The following is a 22,128-nucleotide window of genomic DNA, read 5'->3' as shown; positions in this document are numbered from 1 at the left end:
CAGTCTGTAAGGCCAGAAATACATTTTCTGACAGAAAAGTAAAATAAAGTAAGATTGTTATTATTATTAAATGGAGGGTTTATGAGAAGCAAGTGGTAATCCTCTTGCGATTGTTCTTTCAGGGGCAGAGAGGAAAATGGAAACAATCTCTGCAAGTGTTACTTACTCTTTTTGCAACCTTAAGCACAATGAAAAACAGATAATAAAACTTTATAACCACATTTATGATCACGTAAGAAACGCATCTAAAAGCCTGTCTGTTGGAAGGAGGAGGGAAACAAATTCTGACAATTCCTCTTTCTCCTGAAAATCTCCTTCAGAGGTTCTGAGAACCTCTGGAACAATGTGGGAGATGTTGCAGGGTCCTGAAAGGGAAGGAGGAATCCACTGGATTGCAGCCTCTTCCACAAAGTGGATCCTTTCCATTTACAGAAGGAAAACTCAGAATGCAATCTGTAGTCACAAGCCTTTCGGATCAGAAATAAAGTAACCTTTGTTGCAACAAGGAAAGCTTAAAGAAAGCTGGCAACTTGCTATTCCTTAAAATTCAGCTGGCTTTTCTATGATTTTACTAACATATTTATTAAAATATTTCAGCATATGGTGCAAGTAGCAACCTGTACAAGATTACGAAAAGAGACTTCCTATTATTATAAAAAACTATTTTTAAAAAAATCATACAGGCATCAATAGCTTTGTCAACTGATGTAGTTTAAGCAATGAAATCAAGGCCTATGCTTACTGACACTGCAAATTTTAGTGCTTCTCATCATAAAACCATGTGGGTTTTGAAAGTTCTCACTATCTCCAGATAGCACTTGGGTAGCTGCCCTAGACAAGGTAAGCACAATAAATTCAGTGGTTTTACTTAACACCACCTATAGAACATCTCTGTATAGAACGGATCTCACTCTTGAGGAGTCCTTAAAATCTTACAAGCATAGGCTTAGCAAAGCTTGACAAAATAACAGCACACAGAAATGTTAACATAGCAAACAACAAAAGAATTGGTTAGATAGTTCTGTAGAAGTAGTGTCTTGAGGATGGGTTTCTAAAAATAAATCAAAGCTGCATGGACTCAGAATGTATGGCAGCCGTGCAAGATTATATCGGTAAGGTTGTTTGTTTTTAAGGAAACAGTGATAAATAACTAGCAGCGGGAGGAAACCTATATAGAGTAACACTGGAGGGAGATGCACCACACTCTCTTTAATGGTGTTCTGGGAGGGATAAAAAACAGCAGAGACCTGTGCCGTGAGAGGGTCAGAGAAATAGTGCAGACTATGGCCAAGGTGGAAAGTCACATTAAATCACACCTTAAAACAAACTATGTGTGTGAGCCAGTCTATGAACGGCCTCATATAAGGCAGGAGTGTACCAGGGAGGGCAGAACTATCAGCCAGCTAGACTCTGGGACGAGTGGAAAACATGGATTTTATCACTTATTCAGGCAACTCTTCTGCTAAATCAAACATGATGAGCCCTGCTTGAGCCACGCATAGCCCCCAACTTATGAGCTCCTACTTCCCCTCATATGCAGAGATTAGAAGTCTCTATTCCCAGTCTGTGTCGGCTAATAGTTTGCAAATCCATCCAAACAACCAACGATGGTTTGTGCTTGCTTGCATACCTGGCTTGTGGCCCTGGCTTGCAGGCAAGGACAAACCATCTTTGCCCGTTCTCTGCATGCAAGGGAAGAAGGTAGCACAAAGACTAAGGAAGTGGTTGCCAGTCGTTGCCTGACCACAGACTACTTGAAAATTGTCAAGTGTCTTGATGGATCATTGTAGCAATTGAGGTTTTTATCATTCAGGAACAGAAACACCCTCATTTTGGGAGGAAAAAGCTCGGGAAATAAACACCCTTTTATGGGCGGGTTCCATACACATAAATACATACAGTGAGGGGGGGGGAAAGTATTTGATCCCCTGGTCTTGGTCACGGTGGCTACTTTGGAATCTGCTGGATTGATTGCTTCTGTCGACAGATGTCTTTTGTACAGGTACTGTAACGAACTGGGATTACAGGTAAAACCTCTCCCTTACAGCAGGTGCTTCTAATCTCAGCTCGTTACATACAGTGAAGATACCAGGTAGTCTGACATCTGGCTAGTTGATAGGGGATCAAATACTTATTTCACTCATTCTAATGCACATCAATCTCTGCCATTAGCTAAAGTGGTACTTCAGGTTAAGAACAGTTTCAGGTTAAGTACGGACCTCCGGAACGAATTAAGTACTTAACCCTAGGTACGACTGTATTATTATTTGAATTTATATACCACCATCTTGGGGCAGCTCACAGAACATGTATGTAAGAGGGAGGGATATTGCCTCCCTCCTCCCTCAGTTTTGGAGCTGATATGACAGGCTGGTGCTGGAGGAGGAAGCCAAACCACCTCTTGGACATCTTTTGAATACCATTTAATTAGGCTGCATATGCACACGTTTTAAAAATACAGCCTCGGAACTTCAGAAAGTTTACAAGGAAGATTAGAGAGATCAGAAACATAAATTAAAAAGTAGCCAATATAAAATAAAAACCTGCATTAAAATTAAAAACAGAAGCAACGCAAAAAAAAGATAATGTAAAACATCAAATACTTGATGAAATAAAAAAAATATGACTAAATTGGTACCTAAGAGAAAGAAAATAGCACCAAGTGAATGTGTTCACCAACAGGGTGCCAACACAAAAAGGCTGTTCTAAACTTGGAAGTTGGGGGTTAAGCCAAGCCTCAGATGAAGGGCAGGAAGTACATTATCATTCTACACAGTAAGGCTGCAATAATATGTACACTTATCTGGGTCAAAACTGCAAGGAATTGGGGGGGGGACTTCCTTAAACAAAGATGTCTAGGAGAACTCTATCCAAAATTAGCTATCCTTGGCCTCTATTTGTTTTATTTCTCTCCTGGGCCATATACCTGCAGATGTGATGCTGGTTTCAGAGTAAAATGCACATAACAGGGCTGATGCAAGTTGACTCTTCTGTCCCCTCCTCCCTGTGGAACTGGCTCTAAGAACTCCAAAATGCTCTACTGAAGGTCCAGGGATCATGCTGAATGGGAGCGAATTATGGCATGGGGAAATTGGGGGAGGGGCCCCTCTCCAACAATGTCTTTAAGCATGCCCTTTAATCCAAGTTTAATCCAAATTCTTTATGGCATGATGCCCTGAAGATGTCACCTGCAATCTTTTATAAAGCAGTATGCTAATTTGGATGAAAATAGCATATAAAAGGGAAAATAAACCAGTAAGACACTGAACAGTCTCACTTCCATTACAAACTGAAGTAGTAGTAGCAGTAGTAGTAAAGGTAAAGGTAAAGGGACCCCTGACCATTAGGTCCAGTCGTGGCCGACTCTGGGATTGCAGCGCTCATCTCGCTTTATTGGCCGAGGGAGCCGGCGTACAGCTTCCAGGTCATGTGGCCAGCATGACTAAGCCGCTTCTGGCAAACCAGAGCAGCGCACGGAAACACCGTTTACCTTCCCACCAGAGCAGTACCTATTTATCTACTTGCACTCTGATGTGCTTTTGAACTGCTAGGTTGGCAGGAGCAGGGACCGAGCAACGGGAGCTCACCCTGTCGCGGGGATTCGAACCGCCGACCTTCTGATTGGCAAGTTCTAGGCTCTGTGGTTTAACCCACAGCACCACCCGCGTCCCTAGTAGTTGTTTTTAAAAAACAAGAAAGAAAGTGTGTGGGTATCCACATTTGTCATAGTTCCACATATTTATGCAACAGCAAAAAGTTACAAAATGAAGTTTTCCCTAAGAATTTTGTGCTGTGTTAGAATGGTAACTTGCCATTTAAAAGAAGAAAACCCAGCTCAGTGCCTACTTTTCCTTAAGGCTATTATTGATATTATGACTCTGTCTATTGAAAGATTTAGCAGTAATGAGCATAAAGGTGTCATTTGAGGACATAGCATGAAGATTAATTTCATAACCCTTTTCTCTTTGATACTTAAATAAATGCTGGTTTCAGGTCAGATATCATAATTGTTTCTTATGGTAGTTTCACGTATTACTTTCCCTGTCAAGGCAACTCATCTCCACATGGGGTTGTAATGTTTGAAAAGTGAATTGGGTGGTTTTTCATTTTATTTTTGTGTCTCAGTATATACACGCTATCCCAGCATTTACACACTAATAAGTGAGCTATGTATTGACAGTTTCAAGGAAGTCCACAGAAACAAGAAATAAAAACACCCTAGCAATCAGATCATGTACCAATGAAGGTGAAGGCAGCAAAAGTTTTATTCAAGAGGAGCAAAAGGGAGAAATCATTGCATCAGCATTAAACTGCAGACAAGCTGTTGCTTTCCATTAAATCATTTTTGGATTAAGGCAGAGAAGCAAATCTTTACATGACTTCTGACTGCTAGTGTTGTATTAAATCTTCCCTGTTCACACAGAGATCAGTTGCCACATCTACGGATGATTGTCATTGTATCTCCAATGTAAAGTCATGCCTTCCCAAATATGAGTGTTCCGATACAAGTGCATGAACATGAAGTACCCAAAACTCAGTTCCTATATTTTTTTGTTCGAAAGAGGGCATGAGGATATTAGTGCCTTCCTTTCCTACCATAAATAATATTTAAAACTGATGCTTAACACCAATAAGGTAAAGGGACCCCTGATCATTAGGTTCAGTCGTGACTGACTCTGGGGTTGCACGCTCATCTCGCTCTACAGGCCGAGGGAGCCGGCGTTTGTCTGCAGACAGCTTCCAGGTCATGTGGCCAGCATGACTAAGCCGCTTCTGGCGAACCAGAGCAGTACACGGAAATGGCGTTTATCTTCCCGCCGGAGTGGTACCTATTTATCTACTTGCACTTTGACATGCTTCCGAACTGCTAGGTTGGCAGGAGCAGGGACAGAGCAACGGGAGCTCACCCCGTCGTGGGGATTCGAACCGCCGACCTTCTGATTGGCAAGTCCTAGGCTCTGTGGTTTAAATTTCAGATACATCTTGGATGTAGTGTAAAGCAACTCTGAGCTGAAATTTTTGCATGACTATTTCCCTAACACAGCCCTGCTTGCTAAGACTTATGTGTCTCATCTGAGAGATTATTTACATGAAAATACACATTTGATTTGCATTCTTTTGGACATAACATCTAAAAAGCACCCAGATTTACTGTCCTGTCAAATGCAGCATTAGCTTAATGGCATCATCATTTGAACTGAAAGTCAATTTCCAGATATATGGTGGAGTGCTAGGTTGGGCATGACAAAAGGGTGAAACAGTTCTCAGTTGGGTAAATGCCTCTCTCGGAGAAATGCAAGCCAAACTGTGGGATGAATCACAGCCAACCTTACCTGCACGAGAAAATACAAGCTCAATTTCGATTAGATTTTCTTTCTCCAGGACAACTATACACTTGAGCTCACTCAAACAATGCAGCTGAATTTTGTCAAATTGCAATTGGTCAACCAGGGAATGTAAAGGGCTAGGAACTGGGCAGAAGATACTATCTTCCTCTACAAGACCTACATGAGTATTTGTAAGGACTAGTGATCGGATTTTGCCCTCTAGTTTTACTGTTGTATAGAGCAGTATCTGAATTTCTCCTAAAGGGGGCTTGTTGATTCCCATGTTTCCATGGAGCAGGTACACCAGATCAGCTAAATTGGCCTCAAAGCTGCATGAGAGACGCAAACCATTTTCAAAAACCAAATCGGAGATTGCTGAAGCCCAGTCAAGCGAAAGGTGCAACAGATCTCCTTTCAGGAGTGGGTGATTTAAGTAAGCAGACTCAGATGATGATATTACAAGGCTAAGTATGTCATGGCATATTCTTTGTGTGAAATATTTGTTAAAGGTAAATATTTTCATTATATTTTCTTCATTAGAACACAAAAGTCTGATGCTCTGTCCAGCATAGCCAATTTGGATTTCTCTTAATGTAGTAATTGGGAAAACATGAAAAATTTCCAGAGAGTCCTGACTGCTCTCCAGTGGATTGGCTGATGTAGTAATGGCATACAGGACTGAACTAAGTAAAAGCAAGCATGCAGGCTCTGGTCCAGTTCTGTTACAATTTCCTACAGCAATCCAGTAGATTCCTTTTAACTCATCAGGTTTGGCACAAATTTCTGGCAAGATATAGCTCACATATTGCAACAGTTCATCCTGAGAGCACAGCTGCAATTTCAGAAGCCCATCTGAAAAGCACACAAAATTTTGCTTAAGCACAAGGCTAGTTTCCAGTTTTTCCCTTCTGGGAAAGTAAGTATATCTCTCAGAATGATCTGCTGTACACATATCAATTGAAATGCCGGAGTGTAAGAACTTCATATCTTCATCTTTTTGCACAGGACTTCCTGGACTGATACTTGCATCATGGAAGCTATTCTTGTTCACACCTAAAAGAAGATTTAACTGTATTTTTTTAATAAATGGAAAGTCTTTTACACATGACACCATTTGTGTACACGTCTCATTTTTGTCACACAGACTGGCCAGACCTTTGATCTGCTTAGAAAACCAGCTACTCTTAAACACTTGATAGTTGTTATCACTGTAAATACTGGAGAATTTGCTGAAGAGATGTCCCAGCCCATAACGCTGCTTTGTTCCCACATGGGACTCTGGGAGAGGTCTCTGGCTGGCATTCGTAGCTCTCTCATCTAACTGCTGGTTTGGAATCTGGGCACAAATTTGGGGGATCTGGTTACTGTGTTCTCTGAGAGAGAGAGAAATGCAAGCTCCAGACTGATGTTTGGCAGAGGCTAAAAGTTCTGAGGGAGGAATACGGCAGTCAACAACAAGATCAGATTCTGCTCCCAAACTACTGGGTCCCCAAATAGTAGCAGCTAAGCCTGTGCTGTCGAAATGAGAGCATGCAGATTTGCTTTCTGATGAATGAATCATTCCATATCTGTCATGAGCCTGAAGATGAAAATCTGCAGAATATTTGGAGCAAGTTCTCTTGCTATTTATGACTTTGGGTTGATTCGAGTCACATTCATTACTGCACAGCCAGCTGATGTATTCTTGTCCTAACTGTCTTTTTTTATTTGTAGTTTTTTGAGTCATGCAGAACTCCGGGACTCTTCTCCAATGAGGATTGAATGCATCTATGCTTTCGTCCTGCTTACTGATGTCTGCTATTCTTGTATCTTCACTTGTATAACATTGGCTGTCATTAGTAGGTAGAGCGAGAAAGCCATAAAGGGGCATTTTCTGTTTAAAATGTCAAAAAAACAAACACAAAAAGGCACTTCTTGTGTTTAACCGAAAATGTATTCTCATGTAAATTTTCAGATGAGGATTTTATTGTTTTGTTCAACTCTGGATTAAACAGCATTGACACTATGTTAAATCAGTGGGATCAGTTGTGATTCCAACCCATAATTTGCCTTTAGCATAATCTTGCATTTCGAACAGTATCCATTTCACTGAGGTAAATATTGAAGAATCGATCCACATCCCTAATGGCAAAGCTACCGATTTGAAAAATAAAACTGAACTTTATATTATCAGTCCCCCAAAAGAAGCAATTGTTTTGATAAAAATCGCCTAACCAGCTTTGATAAAAAGCTGTTATTTAAGCATGTCTTTTTGCTCAGAAAACAGGAAGGAAAGCATATTACCAGAAGCAAAGAAACTTACTGTGAAAACTAAAGTTGGGCACCTGCAACAGTTTGCATGCAGTATTTCTGCATTATGACTGATCATTTGGAAAAGTGAACTTTAATTTTTCCAGACTATATGGGCCATGCACAACTGACTAGAAGACCGTGCCCTCTCATACCATTGACATAGGTTGGAATTCAGAGCAGGTGATTGACTGATTGATTGAATCTAAGTTGCAGGATATCAGGGTATTCAACCAATTACTTACACCTAAATATATAAATATTGTTTCTAAATATTGTTTCTAAATTATAGATCGCTTAAACTGTTGCAGTGTCAAAAATATATATATAATAATAACAAACTATGACCAACCAAAGTTTTACCAGAGCAGAAGCTTTAATTTTAAGCCTTATTCCATTGGCTATTAATCTTGCAGGAATACAGAATTATAATTATGCTGCAAAATGTTAAAGAAATTTAATTACAGAGCATGCCGTAATTTAACATGAGCACTTCTTCAAGATGACAAGCTATAACTTACCTCATACTTCAACTTGCGTTGAGCAGTGTCGTTATAAAACTTCTCGTTATCCTGGAAATCAGGCAAAGTTCAAATGTTCAGAAGAGCGGCACAAAAGTAATCAAGACAACAAATGGCCCAACTCAGCTGGGATATTAGCAATGCCAGCCTATTTAGTCCAAATACTCAGATTTGGCAAATGGAAAATGTACCAAAGTGAGCCCATGGTAGTCTGCCTATCCCCATAAAGCTCACTCCCACTCTGTAACTGTAGTAAGAGAACACAATCCCTGGCATCAGCACCCCAGTAATGGTCCATGATGGGGTACAATCAGTGCAGGCTGAAAAAACATAACTTACTAGCCCAGAGATGGAAAGAAGACAGAGTTCCTACCAGAGAAGAATGGCAGATAAAGTTGATGGACTATGCCGAATTGGTAAAAATGACCAGAAGAATCAGGAAGACCAAAATTTTAATAAGGAATGGGGGGAAATATATAATTTACCTTAAAAACCATTGTAAACAATTAAAATTATTAGGAGGATTGGAGTAACACTTGTAGTTTAATGTTAAATTTTGGGTATAATGGAGATTTAATAGATTTGGAGGACTATAAAGAAGGCTGATCGCCAAAGAATTGATGCTTTTGAATTATGGTGCTGGAGGAGACTCTTGAGAGTCCCATGGGCTGCAAAAAGATCAAACCTATCCATTCTGGAGGAAATCAGCCCTGAGTGCTCACTGGAAGGACAGATCCTGAAGCTGAGGCTCCAATACTTTGGCCACCTCATGAGAAGACTCCCTGGAAAAGACCCTGATGTTGGGAAAGATGGAGGGCACAAGGAGAAGGGGACGACAGAGGACGAGATGGTGGGACAGTGTTCTCGAAGCTACCAGCATGAGTTTGACCAAACTGCGGGAGGCAGTGGAAGACAGGAGTGCCTTGCATGCTCTGGTCTGTGGGGTTACAAAAAGTCAGACCCGACTAAATGACTAAACATAAACAACAACAACAACAACAACAACAACAACAACAACAACAACAACAACAACAACAGATTTGGATTAATAGACAAGATGCAGGAGGAAAAGGTTAATATAAGGACCCACAAAGGGGAGGAAGGAAGTTCCAGAGATTTTTCGGAATTCTTTTTCTGTGTTGGTTGGCTGATAATTGTTTGTAAATTTTTAAAATCTGAAAAACTCAATTTATTTTTTTTCAAGAAAACAACACCTATACCTTTCCAAGCCTCATGTAGAAGGCTGTTTTGTATTCTCTTGTTGCTCTCTTCCACTTCCCAGCGACAGGTTCAGGAAATACATGTACACCAGGGGCACGCTGCAACATTTTGTTTTATCATTTATCATTTACAAATTATTTAGCACCAGCTGCAATAACCATGTTGTCAGGGATTAAATCGAGGGGAATAAGTGGGTCTGATTGCATGTACAAAACAAATGTACTTCAGAGAAGCAATTCAAACTCCATTTTATTGCTGCTTGAACCATTGTGCGAGAAAAAGGGAAGCAAAAGCCAAAAGTGTGTGGTTTCTCTCTCTTTTCTGAGTTGGCAGTTATTAACGCACTGGCGAATATGAGGGGAATACAACTTTGTGGAGACATTCCCCCTCCCCGGTGTGATCATAAACTCATGCTTAGGGACAGACCAATTATATTTTCTCACCTTTGAAAGTTCTGCAGACTGCAGGAGGCTATTATTATTTTCTCCACATGTATAGTGTATGTTTTGAAGACGTCTTTGAACTTCTTCTTCAATAAAGGCATTTATTCTAGATATTTTTAAAATTGCAAATAAAAGAGAGAAGAATTACTCAACTATGTAAAGGACCATTAAGGCTCTGTCCCCTAGGTAACCTTGAACAAAAAGATTAAGTGTCTTTTGATGGTTAGAGATAGGGCAGGATGATGGAAGTGTTAATAATGAACAGATTTATGGTCTTAATATATTGTTACCTGTCCCGAGACTTTGGAAGGGACAGGCTACACAATAAATAAGTAGTACATTAGTACAGTCACTTCAACTGCAGGAGGAATTGCTTGCCTTGCTCTTAAGTTTTCTGCACTTACTAATTGCAGTAAAGACAAGAATTAGTGACAGCCAATTCCCCCATTAAGTTAAAACATCCAGTGGCAGCCATAGGCTGTAATTATCCATTAAAAATCTATGAAAGCTTTGCTGTTGCCTTCAGTAGCAACAGGATTGCTTCCACAGCTTTCAGCATATAATTCTAGTTCCCACTGTGAAATTTGCTTATTTATAATAAGAGAAAACATTATCGTAAGAGTTGCTAGAGAGAGCACGGTCTTGGTTAAAAGCAACAGAAGGAAGAGCAAAACGGTGCACACAATGATAATGTTGTTTTTTAAAAAAAAACACCTCAAGGGTGCTTGCGGGGGTGGGGAGATTTGGCTCTCTGTATGCTATTGGGTAATATTTTATATTCTCTTGATTACATGGCATTAAACAGATTTCCCAGCCGCTGTGGAACTACAATCATAAAACGCTGCAAGCCCCTGGGCTCTGTTTTTAAGAGACCAAACTCATGAGCTTACCTCAGGTAAAATCAAACAAAGTTCAGAGTCTTATTTGGAAAACATTTCAAACGCCTCAAAGCAAAAAACTGTGCCATTATACTCTGATTACAATGAAAGCATTCTTTTTAGCAGTGCTATTAAAAGACATCCATCTAAAAATACTTCTGAAGAAAATTGCATTATAGGTTGTTGGGTTTTTTTAGATGTAGAAGTTGGGTTGGGGTGAAACCACGAATACATACCTGTCATCTACCAATGGAATAAAGTGGGGCTGAGATTTTGTAACACTAGAAGGGGAAGTGCTATGGGACAATCTCTCTTCTCCAGCTCCTAGGGACCCTTTTTCAATCCCATCGCCTTCATAGATCTTCTGCTTTAACTGCTGTATTTGCATGTCCAAGCTGTCGGCAAAATTTCAACACATATTATTTAAGATGCATCAACACAGCAGGGTTTCTTAAAGCTTTGCTGCAGTAAACGTCATTAAGAAAAGCTTCATCCCGCACCCCTCAGTTCCAGCCTATAGAGACAAAATAAATTCAGGCAATTTTCAGCTGGTAGGTAATTCTTATCCTGGGGGTAAGAAACTAAAAGCCTGTGGAAAAACAGGGGTGTTATTTCTTGTCCCTGGCACAATCAATAAGGTGGTGGGTGAAAGGATGGAAAACTCATACTAAGCTGGATTGTAAGAGGGTCTCCCTAATAATAATAATAATAATAATAATAATAATAATAATGATTTATTTATACCCCGCCCATCTGGCTGAGTTTCCCCAGCCACTCTGGGTGGCTCCCAATCAAGTATTAAAAACAATACAGTGTTAAATATTAAAAACTTCCCTGAACAGGGCTGCCTTCAGATGTCTTTTAAAGATAGGATAGCTTTACTTCACATCTGAAGGGAGGGTGTTCCACAGGACGGGCATCACTACCGAGAAGGCCCTCTGTCTGGTTCCCTGTAACCTTACTTCTCGCAATGAGGGAACCGCCAGAAGGCCCTCAGCGCTGGATCTCAGTGTCCGGGCTGAATGATGGGGGTGGAGATGCTCCTTCAGGTATACAGGACCGAGGCCGTTTAGGGCTTTAAAGGTCAGCACCAACACTATGAATTGTGCTCGGAAACGTACTGGGAGTACTAATAGACTGCTCATATGTGGACCCAATTTCAACAGTGCTTACTGCCTCCAATCATACTTGTGTCTAATATGGTAGACACAAAAATGGAGCCAATATGGTTTGAGAAGAAATTAAATCAGGATGTTATTCCATAGGGGCATTTCCTTAGACTGTAACATTCTTTTTGTCAATATATGTGCCTAAGTAGTCATTTGTCAACAAGGAACTTCATTAGGATTTAAATATATTAGTTAAACAAATGAACACTAGTAATTTTCACAGCAAATATCTTAGTCAGCTCATTAAAGTTAGATTGATTCATGAGTCTTAGGCCATTAGCAACACTTGAGTAACCCTGCCTCATTTCAGAGCATCAACAACAATTTCAGCAACTGAGTCTCCAGAGGAACTGGCTGAAGTCAAAAGATGCCATTAGATTTAAACAAATGAACACAAACATGTTTTTAAATGTTCAAGTATTTTAGAAGAAGGCAAACTTAGTTCAACGGAGCAGAAAGTCCATGATTGGTGTGTGCCTCTTTTAAACCTGGAGTAGAAAACTAGTATGCTAAAAACAACAACTAGGTAGACAATTAATTTGCTTTCTGTGCTTTCAAATGCAAGCAGCCTTGCATATCCTGAGAGTCCATACACCTTAAAGATCACTCAAAATGATCATTTTGAAGGGTTGTACTAAATGACTCTTGGGTACTTTCCAACTCCCCTAGAATAGAATTCTACGATTCTATGAAAATTTGAATCTAATACTTGCACTGGAAAGTATTTAAGAACTTTAACAATTCCCCTCCACCCACCCCAAAAGTTAGCTGCTTGCTACATGTAGACATGCACAGCTGATTCAGATTCAAATTTTCTACTAGAGGGAAAGAGAAAACATCACTCATTCCTTTCTGCGGAACTGCTGCAATGTTAAATGAGCAAGATTATTTGTTTAGACCTATGGTTTGGTCCACGTCCAAAAGAGCCAAAACCAAAATATAAAGTTGTATCTTCATCCCACAATGATTCACTGGAATAGGAATTTAACATCTCCCCCACAAACTAAAAAAAAGTTCTTACTACAAGAAGCAATCTACAGCTGCCATTAGTTTGGAGGCTGTCATTCCTGCTGCACTGAAGTTAGGCTTGCCCGTGGGTTTGTTATTTTTCTGCTGTTTGTGTAATGGTTATAATTCTTAACGTGCAACTGGAACTATACAGAGAAATCTGGAAGGTAGAACACTGGCACAACAGAAGTGTAAAGAAGTTTTCAGCTTCTCCCCTCAGAGATCGGCCATCCATCTGCCCCCAAAGAGGCAGTTTAATGGCCAAACTAGACATGACATTTAATGGGTCTTTGCCTTCAACATGCACTTCTGGAAAAAATGCAAATAACATCTGCTGGGGTGGTACTTCGCAGAATCCTAGAAAATGAGGAATGAGTTTAACCCTTCTCCTTTCCTGCTGTTGTCGTGACAATACAGTGGAACCTCGGTTGTTGAATGCTTCGAAAGCTGAACAATTTGGAACCCAAACGCCGACAACCCAGAAGTGAATGCTTCCGTTTTTGAATGTGCCTCAGAAGTCGAACGGCTTCGAAGCACGTTTCTCCATTTTCAAAAGGAATTTGCCAACCGGCAATTGCGCCTCGGTTGTGGAACGTTTCGGAAGTCAAACAGTCTTCCAGAACAGATTATGTTTGACAATCGAGGTTCCACTGTAATTGCTTCTCCGAAAACCACTAGGAAAGCACAAAGGAAGCGCCTACAGCTAAAAGGAAAAAAACCTTCGCAACAAGGACCCTTCAGCCTCCATAAATTTGGGTGACTAGTACTTTTGGGTGTATTAAAATTGGGTGGCACTGAAAAGCTAAAAGTACGTGTTTATTAATGATAAAATTGGTTCTTACTGTTCTCTGTCTTCTTCCAAGGCTTTTTGTTCTGCCTCTAGGGTAGCTTGCAGGCCGGCCTGTTCGCTGCAACTGCTGTTCAGAGTTGCAAGCTTCTGTTTTTGCTCCTCAATTTCTATAGTTGAATGACGCTGCAAAGCAGAGTGTCGCCTTTCCAACTTAGCTACCGCTTGCTCCAGTGCCTCTCGCTGCTGCTTTTGCTTTGATTCTAGAATTTCTTTCTCCTTCTTCCGAACTTTCTCTTCTTGACGAGCTACATTGGCAGTGAATTCAAATGTCTCTTGAAGCTGCTGCAGCTGGCTGGCAGTTGCCCTGTACTGCGCTAGCTGGTCTTCTTTTTCTTCCATTTCTTTTTCAACTTCATAAAGGGTATTGTCCAAGTTCTGCAGGCCTCTATCGAGAACTTCAGAGGTTCTCTGCTTTTCTTCCAACAAAGCTGGCAAATGGTTATTTGTCAGATACAGAAGCTGCCGTTCTTTAAGCTGCAGCCTGTATTCACATGATTTTATTTTGTTACATTCTTCAACTGTCAAGGCAGCATCCATTTCATCGTTTTTCTCAAGGTTTAAATGTTGTGCGTGTGCACACTTCAAACGATTCAGATTTTCGTGTTCATCAGCTACGTCTTTTTCTAGATGATCCCTTTGCTGAACCAAGTCTCTCTCTAAACTAGTTAGCTGTTCTAGCTGCCTCTTCTTGAAATCCATGTAGTTGCACTGTGCCTTTTCTAACTCTTCGCTGTTTTCATCTCCTTCAGATCTGGCCTCTTTGACTCGCAAGAGGGACTCTCTGATGTCTTCAAGATTCTTCTTCTCTTCTTCAGCCCTTTGCACATCTCCTAGTTTGACCAGATGTATCATGGCTTGTTTGTCTCTGAGCTGCTCTTCTAAGTTTGCCACCAGTAATACTTGATCTCTTTCTTCCTCTTCCAACCTCCTTTTTTCCAATTCTAACTTGATATACTGCTCCTCTTTTTCCTTTTTAAGCTTTTCCAGTTCTCGGAAAATCTGCATTTTCTCCGCTTTTTCATTCTGATTGAGCTCTTGTAATCGCTGAAGTTCTTCTTTAACTCGAGCAAAAAATTCTTCTTCTTGTTTCTTTTTTTGAAGCTCTATTTCTTGCTGCTCACGTAATCTCTCTTCTTCAAATTTCTCCTTTTCTGCCAGCAAGTCTTTCATCCTGCTTTCTATATGAAAGCTTTTCCTTTTAAGATTCTCCTCTTGCTTTCGGATTTGCAGCTGAACTATTTCCGTTTCCTTACGTTGAGACTCCACTTCTTGCTGCATTCTTTCTAGTTCAGCTTTGTTAGACTTTTGCTTTTCCTCCATTTCTTCTATCAGCTTTCTAAAAGTTTTTTAAAGAGAGAGAGAGAGGAGGAGGATTGTATTTTTTCAAATATTTTGTATCTAGGACATGTACAGGTGAAACTCGGAAAATTAGAATATCGTGGAAAAGTTCATTTATTTCAGTAATTCAACTTCAAAGGTGAAACTAATATATGAGATAGACTCATGACATGCAAAGCCAGATATGTCAAGCCTTTATTTGTTATAATTGTGATAATCATGGCATACAGCTGATGAAAACCCCAAATTAACAATCTCAGAAAATTAGAATATTAAATGAAATCAGCAAAACAAGGGTTGCAAATAGAGCGACATTGGACCTCTGAGAAGTAGAAGCATGCATATGTACCCAGTACTTGGTTTGGGCCCCTTTTGCATCAATTACTGCCTCAATGCGGAGTGGCATGGATGCTATCAGCCTGTAGCACTGCTGAGGTGTTATGGAAGACCAGGATGCTTCAATAGCAGCCTTCAGCTCTTCTGCATTGCTTGTCTCTCATCTTTCTCTTGGCAATACCCCATAGATTCTCTATGGGGTTCAGGTCAGACGAGTTTGCTGGCCAATCAAGCACAGTAATCCCATGGGCATTGAGCCAGGTTTTGGTACTTTTGGCAGTGTGGGCAGGTGCCAAAGTCCTGCTGAAAAATGAAGTCAGCATCCCCATAAAGCTCATCTGCTGAAGGAAGCATGAAGTGCTCCAAAATCTCCTGGTAGACGGCTGCATTGACCCTGAACTTAATGAAGCACAGTGGACCAACACCAGCTGATGACATGGCTCCCCAAATCAGCACAGACTGAGGAAACTTCACACTGGACTTCAAGCATCTAGCACTGTGTGCCTCCCCATTCGTCCTCCAGACTCTGGGTCCTTGGTTTCCAAATGAGATGCAAAAGGTGCTCTCATCAGAAAAGAGATTTGGGGAGCCATGTCATCAGCTGGTGTTGGTCCACTGTGCTTCATTAAGTCCAGAGGTCCAATATTGCTCTATTTGCAGTCCTTGTTTTGCTGATTTCATTTAATATTCTAATTTTCTGAGATTCTTCTGTGTGGTTTTTAAAACAAGTTATTCATTAAAAATCATTATTAACACTATAAAGAGGTGTGCATAGAATGTGAAGAAGTACAATGAAGTTTACGGCATAAACACATACTTTAAAAATTCATATTTGATTGATAATATGTACAGTACAAAAAAACTAAGGTAATTTTATGGACTTCCTTGTTTGTCCTTCCATGTTAGACTTGTCTAATGGAAAACTCTGCAAAGCCTGAAAGCTAACAAATGAAATTTTCTTCCCCAATTCCCTAAGATTTAATGTGTGAATAAAATATTCCAGTAAAAGAAATAATATAATTCCTCTTCTTTCTACCAATTATCAACATGCATCTTTACAGTCAAGCGTCCATATCAGTTACCTTTTACTTTCTAATTTTTCGAGTTCTTCTCGTTGCTGTCTCTCAAATTCTAATCTGTGTTTTTTTTAAAGGAAAAGGAAAAGCAACATTAAATTTTAAAATAGAAATTATGACGAATAGTTGGAACTGACACTTTATATAATTTGATATACTGTATAATTTAACATACTCAATAACTTGTGAGTTTTATATTGCATATAATTTATAACCAAACACAGCCACATTAAGTAAGACAGTTGAATGATTAGCACGGCTTCCACAAGTTAGGGACATGCAGGTATAGCAATCAATATAATGAAATTTAGTGTCTCTACCTTAGACAGATTGGTCCTTTAATAGGGAAAAGGCTGCCAGAGGAGGTAGAGAGAAATAAAGTCATCAGTAAAGAAAAGAATGTATAGGTATAAGATTAAAGAGAAAAGCAGCAAAAAATAGTCTGTAACATAAACTTATGCTATCACAAATATTTCTGCTGTCTACCCCCTTCTGGAATCACATACTAGGTGTCTCTCAAACCTTTAATATGGCACGTTGTCCACACTTAAACAGCTACAGTATTACTCCAAGATACTTTGGGCCTTTTCAGACATTTAAAAATCACTCCCTGTATAGTATTCATGGAACCACAGTTCACAGCTAACATTGCTATGAAATCAGCCATCAGTAATTTAAAAGGGACAATGCCCTCTCTTGTCTCAACCATGGCTGTTTGTTGTTTCAAGATACTCTATATTCTCTGCAGGGCTAACCAAAGTAGAGAGATGATATATCCGGTCAGTTTTGCCCTAAATACTTGGCTTGCACTGGGTTTTCACTTTAGGCTTGTGTCGCTCCGAAGTCAGTGCTCGTCAAAACCAATGCTGCATACAGGCTCAAAAGCAGAAGAATAAAATGACTACAGTGGTGCCTTGGCTATTGTTTCTGGGGCACCTGCACCAATCAGAAAGCTGTGCCTTGATTTTCAAACATTTCGGAAGTCAAATGGACTTCTGGAACGTATTAATTTTTGGCTCTTTTGTTTTTGCTATTTATTTTGTACTTTTGTTTTTGAGGTTTTTTTCCAGTTAATTTGTTTTTGTGACTGTGTGCAACCCAGTTCAGCTACTGATTCATGGATTGTGTGACTGCAGAAATGGGTAAAAAAACCCCATCCCAGCAATGACTATCATCAGCGTAGGTAAGAAAAAAATTTTAATTTTAATTTTTATCATCTACAATACTGTCTTATTTATTTTATAGTAAAGTACATTGATTATTGCTTTCATTTTATGGATCAATGGTCACTTCCGGAGGCGGCGCGAAACCGTGATGGCGGACCTCTTCGAGCTCTGAAGAGGGGCACCGCAGAAAAGGGTTGTTCGCGACGGCGCAGCGGCAACCCATCAAGACAAACCACGGGCAGAGTGAGTCCGTGGCCGTGGGACCCGGCGGGCACCTGGAGCGACCCCGAAATCACAAAAGGAACCCCGTAAGGGGCTCCGGAGTGAAGGAGGGGGAGCGGTGCTGTGGGTTCATCGCTCTTTCTGCGGAGGCGAAGCCGCGCGGCTGTCACGGATGAGCGCTGACCTTTCTTCCAAGAAGCATCGGGCTGAAACATCAAACCCGTGAGTAAGGACCTAAGATCCTACAAATTAATTCGGAAAATTCGGCTAAAAACGGGAGACGAGAAAGAGGAAGTCCGTCTTCCGGCACTGCTTTCAAGATCAAAGCAGACGGACTAAAGAGCGGAAAGCGCTGTGAACAGGGAAGCTTTAAAGCTTTAAATTGGGACTTTCGTGCACATCTGAATTTTTCTTTTAAAGAATAAATACAGCATAAATTTGACCTGGAGCGGTCCCCCAAGGGGCAAGGGAAGACTCTAACCCCAAATTCCCGGGTGGTCGGGTAAAGTTGTTTAAACTGCGGAACTGTTGCAAGCTTCCTGATACTTTTGTAACTGGAGAGTGTAATTTTGAGCTCTGCTAGCTGAAGTGGATATAACTGTAGGCACCTTGCTGGAACTTTGTTACATGTTTAAAAGTGCTCTGCAGGACTTTTTTCTTAGCGTGCTGGAACTAATTTGCTTTTAAAATTGTTTTTAAAGTTGGAACAAAGAGACTTTAATCGTGGAAAAGTTACCTTCTTCTTACTAAAATTTTGGTGGCACTCCCCCTAGAGGACATTGGGAATATAGAGGCCTGGGAAAAGTTTCTCTGTTTACCTTCTCTCAATAGACTGTTTTCAATTTTGGGCTTGCCTTTCCCATGGGATTACAACATTTGACCTTGAACATTGACTGATGAGTGGCACGGGAAAGACAAGAGCAGCCAAAGCTAAGGAAGCTAAGGAGAAAGAGAAAGTAAAAAAGCAAGCACAGCTTTTGCAAACAACTTTAACTCAGGGACGTAGACTATCAGTTCCAGCTGTGCTTGCGACACAAAAAGTAGAAACCGAAAAGCCTGAAAAATCTGAAGAGGAAGATATGGCAGCAGGAGGAGCTGAGGCAGTACTGAAACAAGTTTTGGAACAATTGTCAGCAATAAATCAAAAAATTGATAATCAATCAACAAAAATTGACCAAGCAACATCCTCGATCCAGAAATTGACAGATCAGGTTTCCCAACATACCCAAGCAATTGAAAAATTGCAAGGAGCAACAGAAGAGAATCGTAAACTGGCAGGGGAAGCCGTTCAAATTGCAACATCAGCTAAAAAAGAAGTCGAGGAAGTTAAAGCAGAAGTCAAGCCTCTCCATAAACAGATAGGGGACCAACAAACCTATCTTTCGTTGGTGGAATTGAAAAATCGCGAGACCAACCTCAGACTAAGGGGAGTCCCAGAAATTGAACAAGAAGACCTAATAGGACTTTTGACAACAGAGTTTACAAAGTTCTGGGACTTAAAAGAAGAAAGTGACTTCAAAATTGTATCGGCTTTTCGGTTGGGAAGATTAGTAAGAAAAGATAGATCCAGAGACTGCCTAATAGCTTTGAGATCAAGGGAGGAGAGAGATAAAATATTAGGCCTACACTTCAAAAACTCAATTGTGATACAAGAGAAAAGGGTGGAAATTTACCGAGACATTCCTAAACAGTTATTGGACTTGAGAGCCACCTATTCAGAATTGGCTAAGTTGTTGAGACTCAACACAATTCCTTACAGGTGGGAGTTCCCACAAGGGCTATCATTTACTTACAAACAGAAGAAGGTTAAAATAAGATCACCAGAGGACCTACAAAAGTTCCAGCACGATCACGGAGAAGATCTCCAAAAAGAAGCAGCAGCTAATTGGCCTATACCCAACCCAGGTGGAGCAATACCTGCACCTTCGGAACCAGAGGAGAAAGAAGACACACCGCTCTAGGTGTAGCAGAATAGTTCAGGATGTCTCTGCGGCTACTCAGTTGGAATATAAATGGCGGAAATTCCCCGGAGAAAAGAAGGAGGTTATTTCACATATTGAAGAAAGAACAATTGGACATTATTTGCCTACAAGAAACCCATGTGACTAGGCTCCACAGGAAGGTTTTGGTTAACAAAAGATTAGGCCAAGAATTTATTTCGTCTGACAAAGTAAAGAAAAGAGGAGTGGTGATTTATGCCAAGGAGAGCCTGACACCTAAATTTCTATTTAAGGATGAACAAGGAAGAATTTTGGCAATTGAAATTCAAACCCAAGGAGTAAAAATATTGATTTTAGGAATTTATGCTCCAAATGACGGGAAATCGGAATTTTTCAAGAAGCTGCATGAGACGTTGCTGGATTATCTGGATTATGCTAACATCATAATGATGGGAGATATGAATGGAGTGGTGTCTACACACATGGATAAGTCTTACAACCAAAACTTAACATTAGACGGCAGACTGCCCAAAACTTTTTTCGAATTGACTGACAATCTGGATTTGATCGACATATGGAGGACAAAGAATCCCTTAGGTAAAGAAGGAACTTTTTTCTCTGAGGCCCACCTGTCTTGGTCAAGGATCGACCAAATCTGGACCTCCAGGGGGCTGGCACCCAAGATTAAAAGGGTGGAAATCTGCCCAAAAACATGCTCCGACCATAATGCCTTGAAAATAGAACTTAGATTAACTCAACCTGGTTCCTTCAGATGGAGAATGAATGACACACTACTAAGAGATCAAGAGATTGTGAAAAAGGCCCAAAAAACATTAAAGGACTATTTTGAGATAAATCTGAATACTACAGTTGAAAAAAGAACGATCTGGGACGCAAGCAAAGCTGTTATGAGAGGGTTTCTGATACAACAGAATACAATCAAGAAAAAACTCTGGAATGGAAAGAAGGACAAAATATTGGAGAAAATATACCAAGGAGAGAAAAAACTGAGAACCAAACCAAAGTCCAAGGAGGTGCTGAGAGAAATTAAATTCCACCAAGCAGAATATTCAAAATTGATCAATCAGGAGATTGAATGGAAAATAAAACAGATGAAGCAAAGATCCTTTGAATCAGCAAATAAATGTGGAAAGCTATTAGCTTGGCAGCTGAAAAAAAGACAAAAGCTAAATACGATAACAAACCTAGAGATTGATGGAAGGATGGTACAGAAACCAGAAGAAATTAGGAAGTGCTTCCACAGATACTTCAAAGAACTGTATGCACAGGGGCCCCAGAAAGAATCAGAGATAGATCAATTTTTAAAGACAAATGGACTATCAAAAATAACTCAAGATAAAAGATCAATCTTGAACTCTACAATAACCTCACAGGAAATTGAAGGTGCCATTCAGAATATGCAACTAGGCAAATCTCCAGGCCCGGATGGACTTACCTCCAAATATTATAAGGTTCTGAAGGACTATTTGATACAACTTTTGTTGGAGGTATGTAACCAGATCATGGATGGGAAGAGGGCACCAGAAACGTGGAAAGAAGCCTTCATCACATTGATACCTAAGTCAGAATCTGAAAAGACTCAGCTTAAAAACTACCGTCCCATCTCACTCCTAAATGTGGATTACAAAATATTTGCAGACATTTTGGCAAATAGACTTAAAAAAGTTTTAAATGAAGTAATTCATAAAGACCAAGCAGGCTTTCTCCCTGGTAGACATTTATATGAGAACACTAGAAACATCATTGACATTTTAGAACTTTTGCAGACTAATAGGAACACAAGGGCGGTGTTAATTTTTATTGATGCGGAGAAAGCATTTGACAACATATCTTGGATGTTTATGAAGAAGAACTTGGAAGGGATGGGAGTGGGACGGGGGTTTGAGAATGGATTACATGCAATCTATTCAGAACAAAAAGCTAAACTAATAGTGAACAATGTGGTGACGGAGGAATTTAAAATTGAAAAAGGGACACGACAAGGGTGCCCTCTATCCCCTCTGTTATTTATTTCAGTCCTGGAGGTGCTATTGAATATGATCAGAGAGGACCGGTTGGTACAAGGGATAGAGGTCGGAGTGAAACAATATAAACTGAAAGCTTTTGCAGATGACCTAGTTTTGACACTGCAGGAGCCAGAATCCAGTACAAAAAGAGTTCTCGAACTTATATCGGAATTTGGTCGGGTGGCGGGATTTAGGTTGAATAAACAAAAAACTAAGGTTCTGACCAAAAATTTAACAAACACAGAAACAGAGGGGTTTCAGAGAGAAACAGAACTGAATGTGGTTAAAAAAGTGAAATACCTTGGGATTTATTTGTC

At 40.2% G+C, this 22,128-nt stretch overlaps 1 protein-coding gene across 10 annotated transcripts in view; it reads right to left on the bottom strand.

The window, feature by feature from the left end:
- Nucleotides 1–22,128, bottom strand: part of KIF16B (kinesin family member 16B) — a 114,155-nt gene that overhangs the window by 35,630 nt on the left and 56,397 nt on the right. For 3 of the 10 annotated variants that reach the window (XM_053380581.1, XM_053380582.1, XM_053380584.1), the window contains exons 18-23: nt 16,777–16,809; nt 16,463–16,516; nt 13,699–15,042; nt 10,916–11,074; nt 9,802–9,907; nt 8,138–8,188 (exon numbers count right to left, since the gene is read on the bottom strand). In XM_053380581.1, the coding sequence (XP_053236556.1) occupies nt 8,138–8,188; nt 9,802–9,907; nt 10,916–11,074; nt 13,699–15,042; nt 16,463–16,516; nt 16,777–16,809 (1,747 nt within the window). Of the gene's footprint in view, nt 1–4,859; nt 7,201–8,137; nt 8,189–9,801; nt 9,908–10,915; nt 11,075–13,698; nt 15,043–16,462; nt 16,517–16,776; nt 16,810–22,128 lie in introns of those variants that run through there. The other 7 variants (XM_053380580.1, XM_053380578.1, XM_053380585.1 and 4 more) reach the window with 6 other exon arrangements.

The sequence above is a fragment of the Podarcis raffonei genome, chromosome 3 (assembly GCF_027172205.1).
Source record: "Podarcis raffonei isolate rPodRaf1 chromosome 3, rPodRaf1.pri, whole genome shotgun sequence".
In the NCBI taxonomy this organism is placed as follows: domain Eukaryota; kingdom Metazoa; phylum Chordata; class Lepidosauria; order Squamata; family Lacertidae; genus Podarcis; species Podarcis raffonei.
The sequence above is the reverse complement of the archived record's forward strand: the minus strand, read 5'-3'. Positions and strand labels throughout refer to the sequence as shown.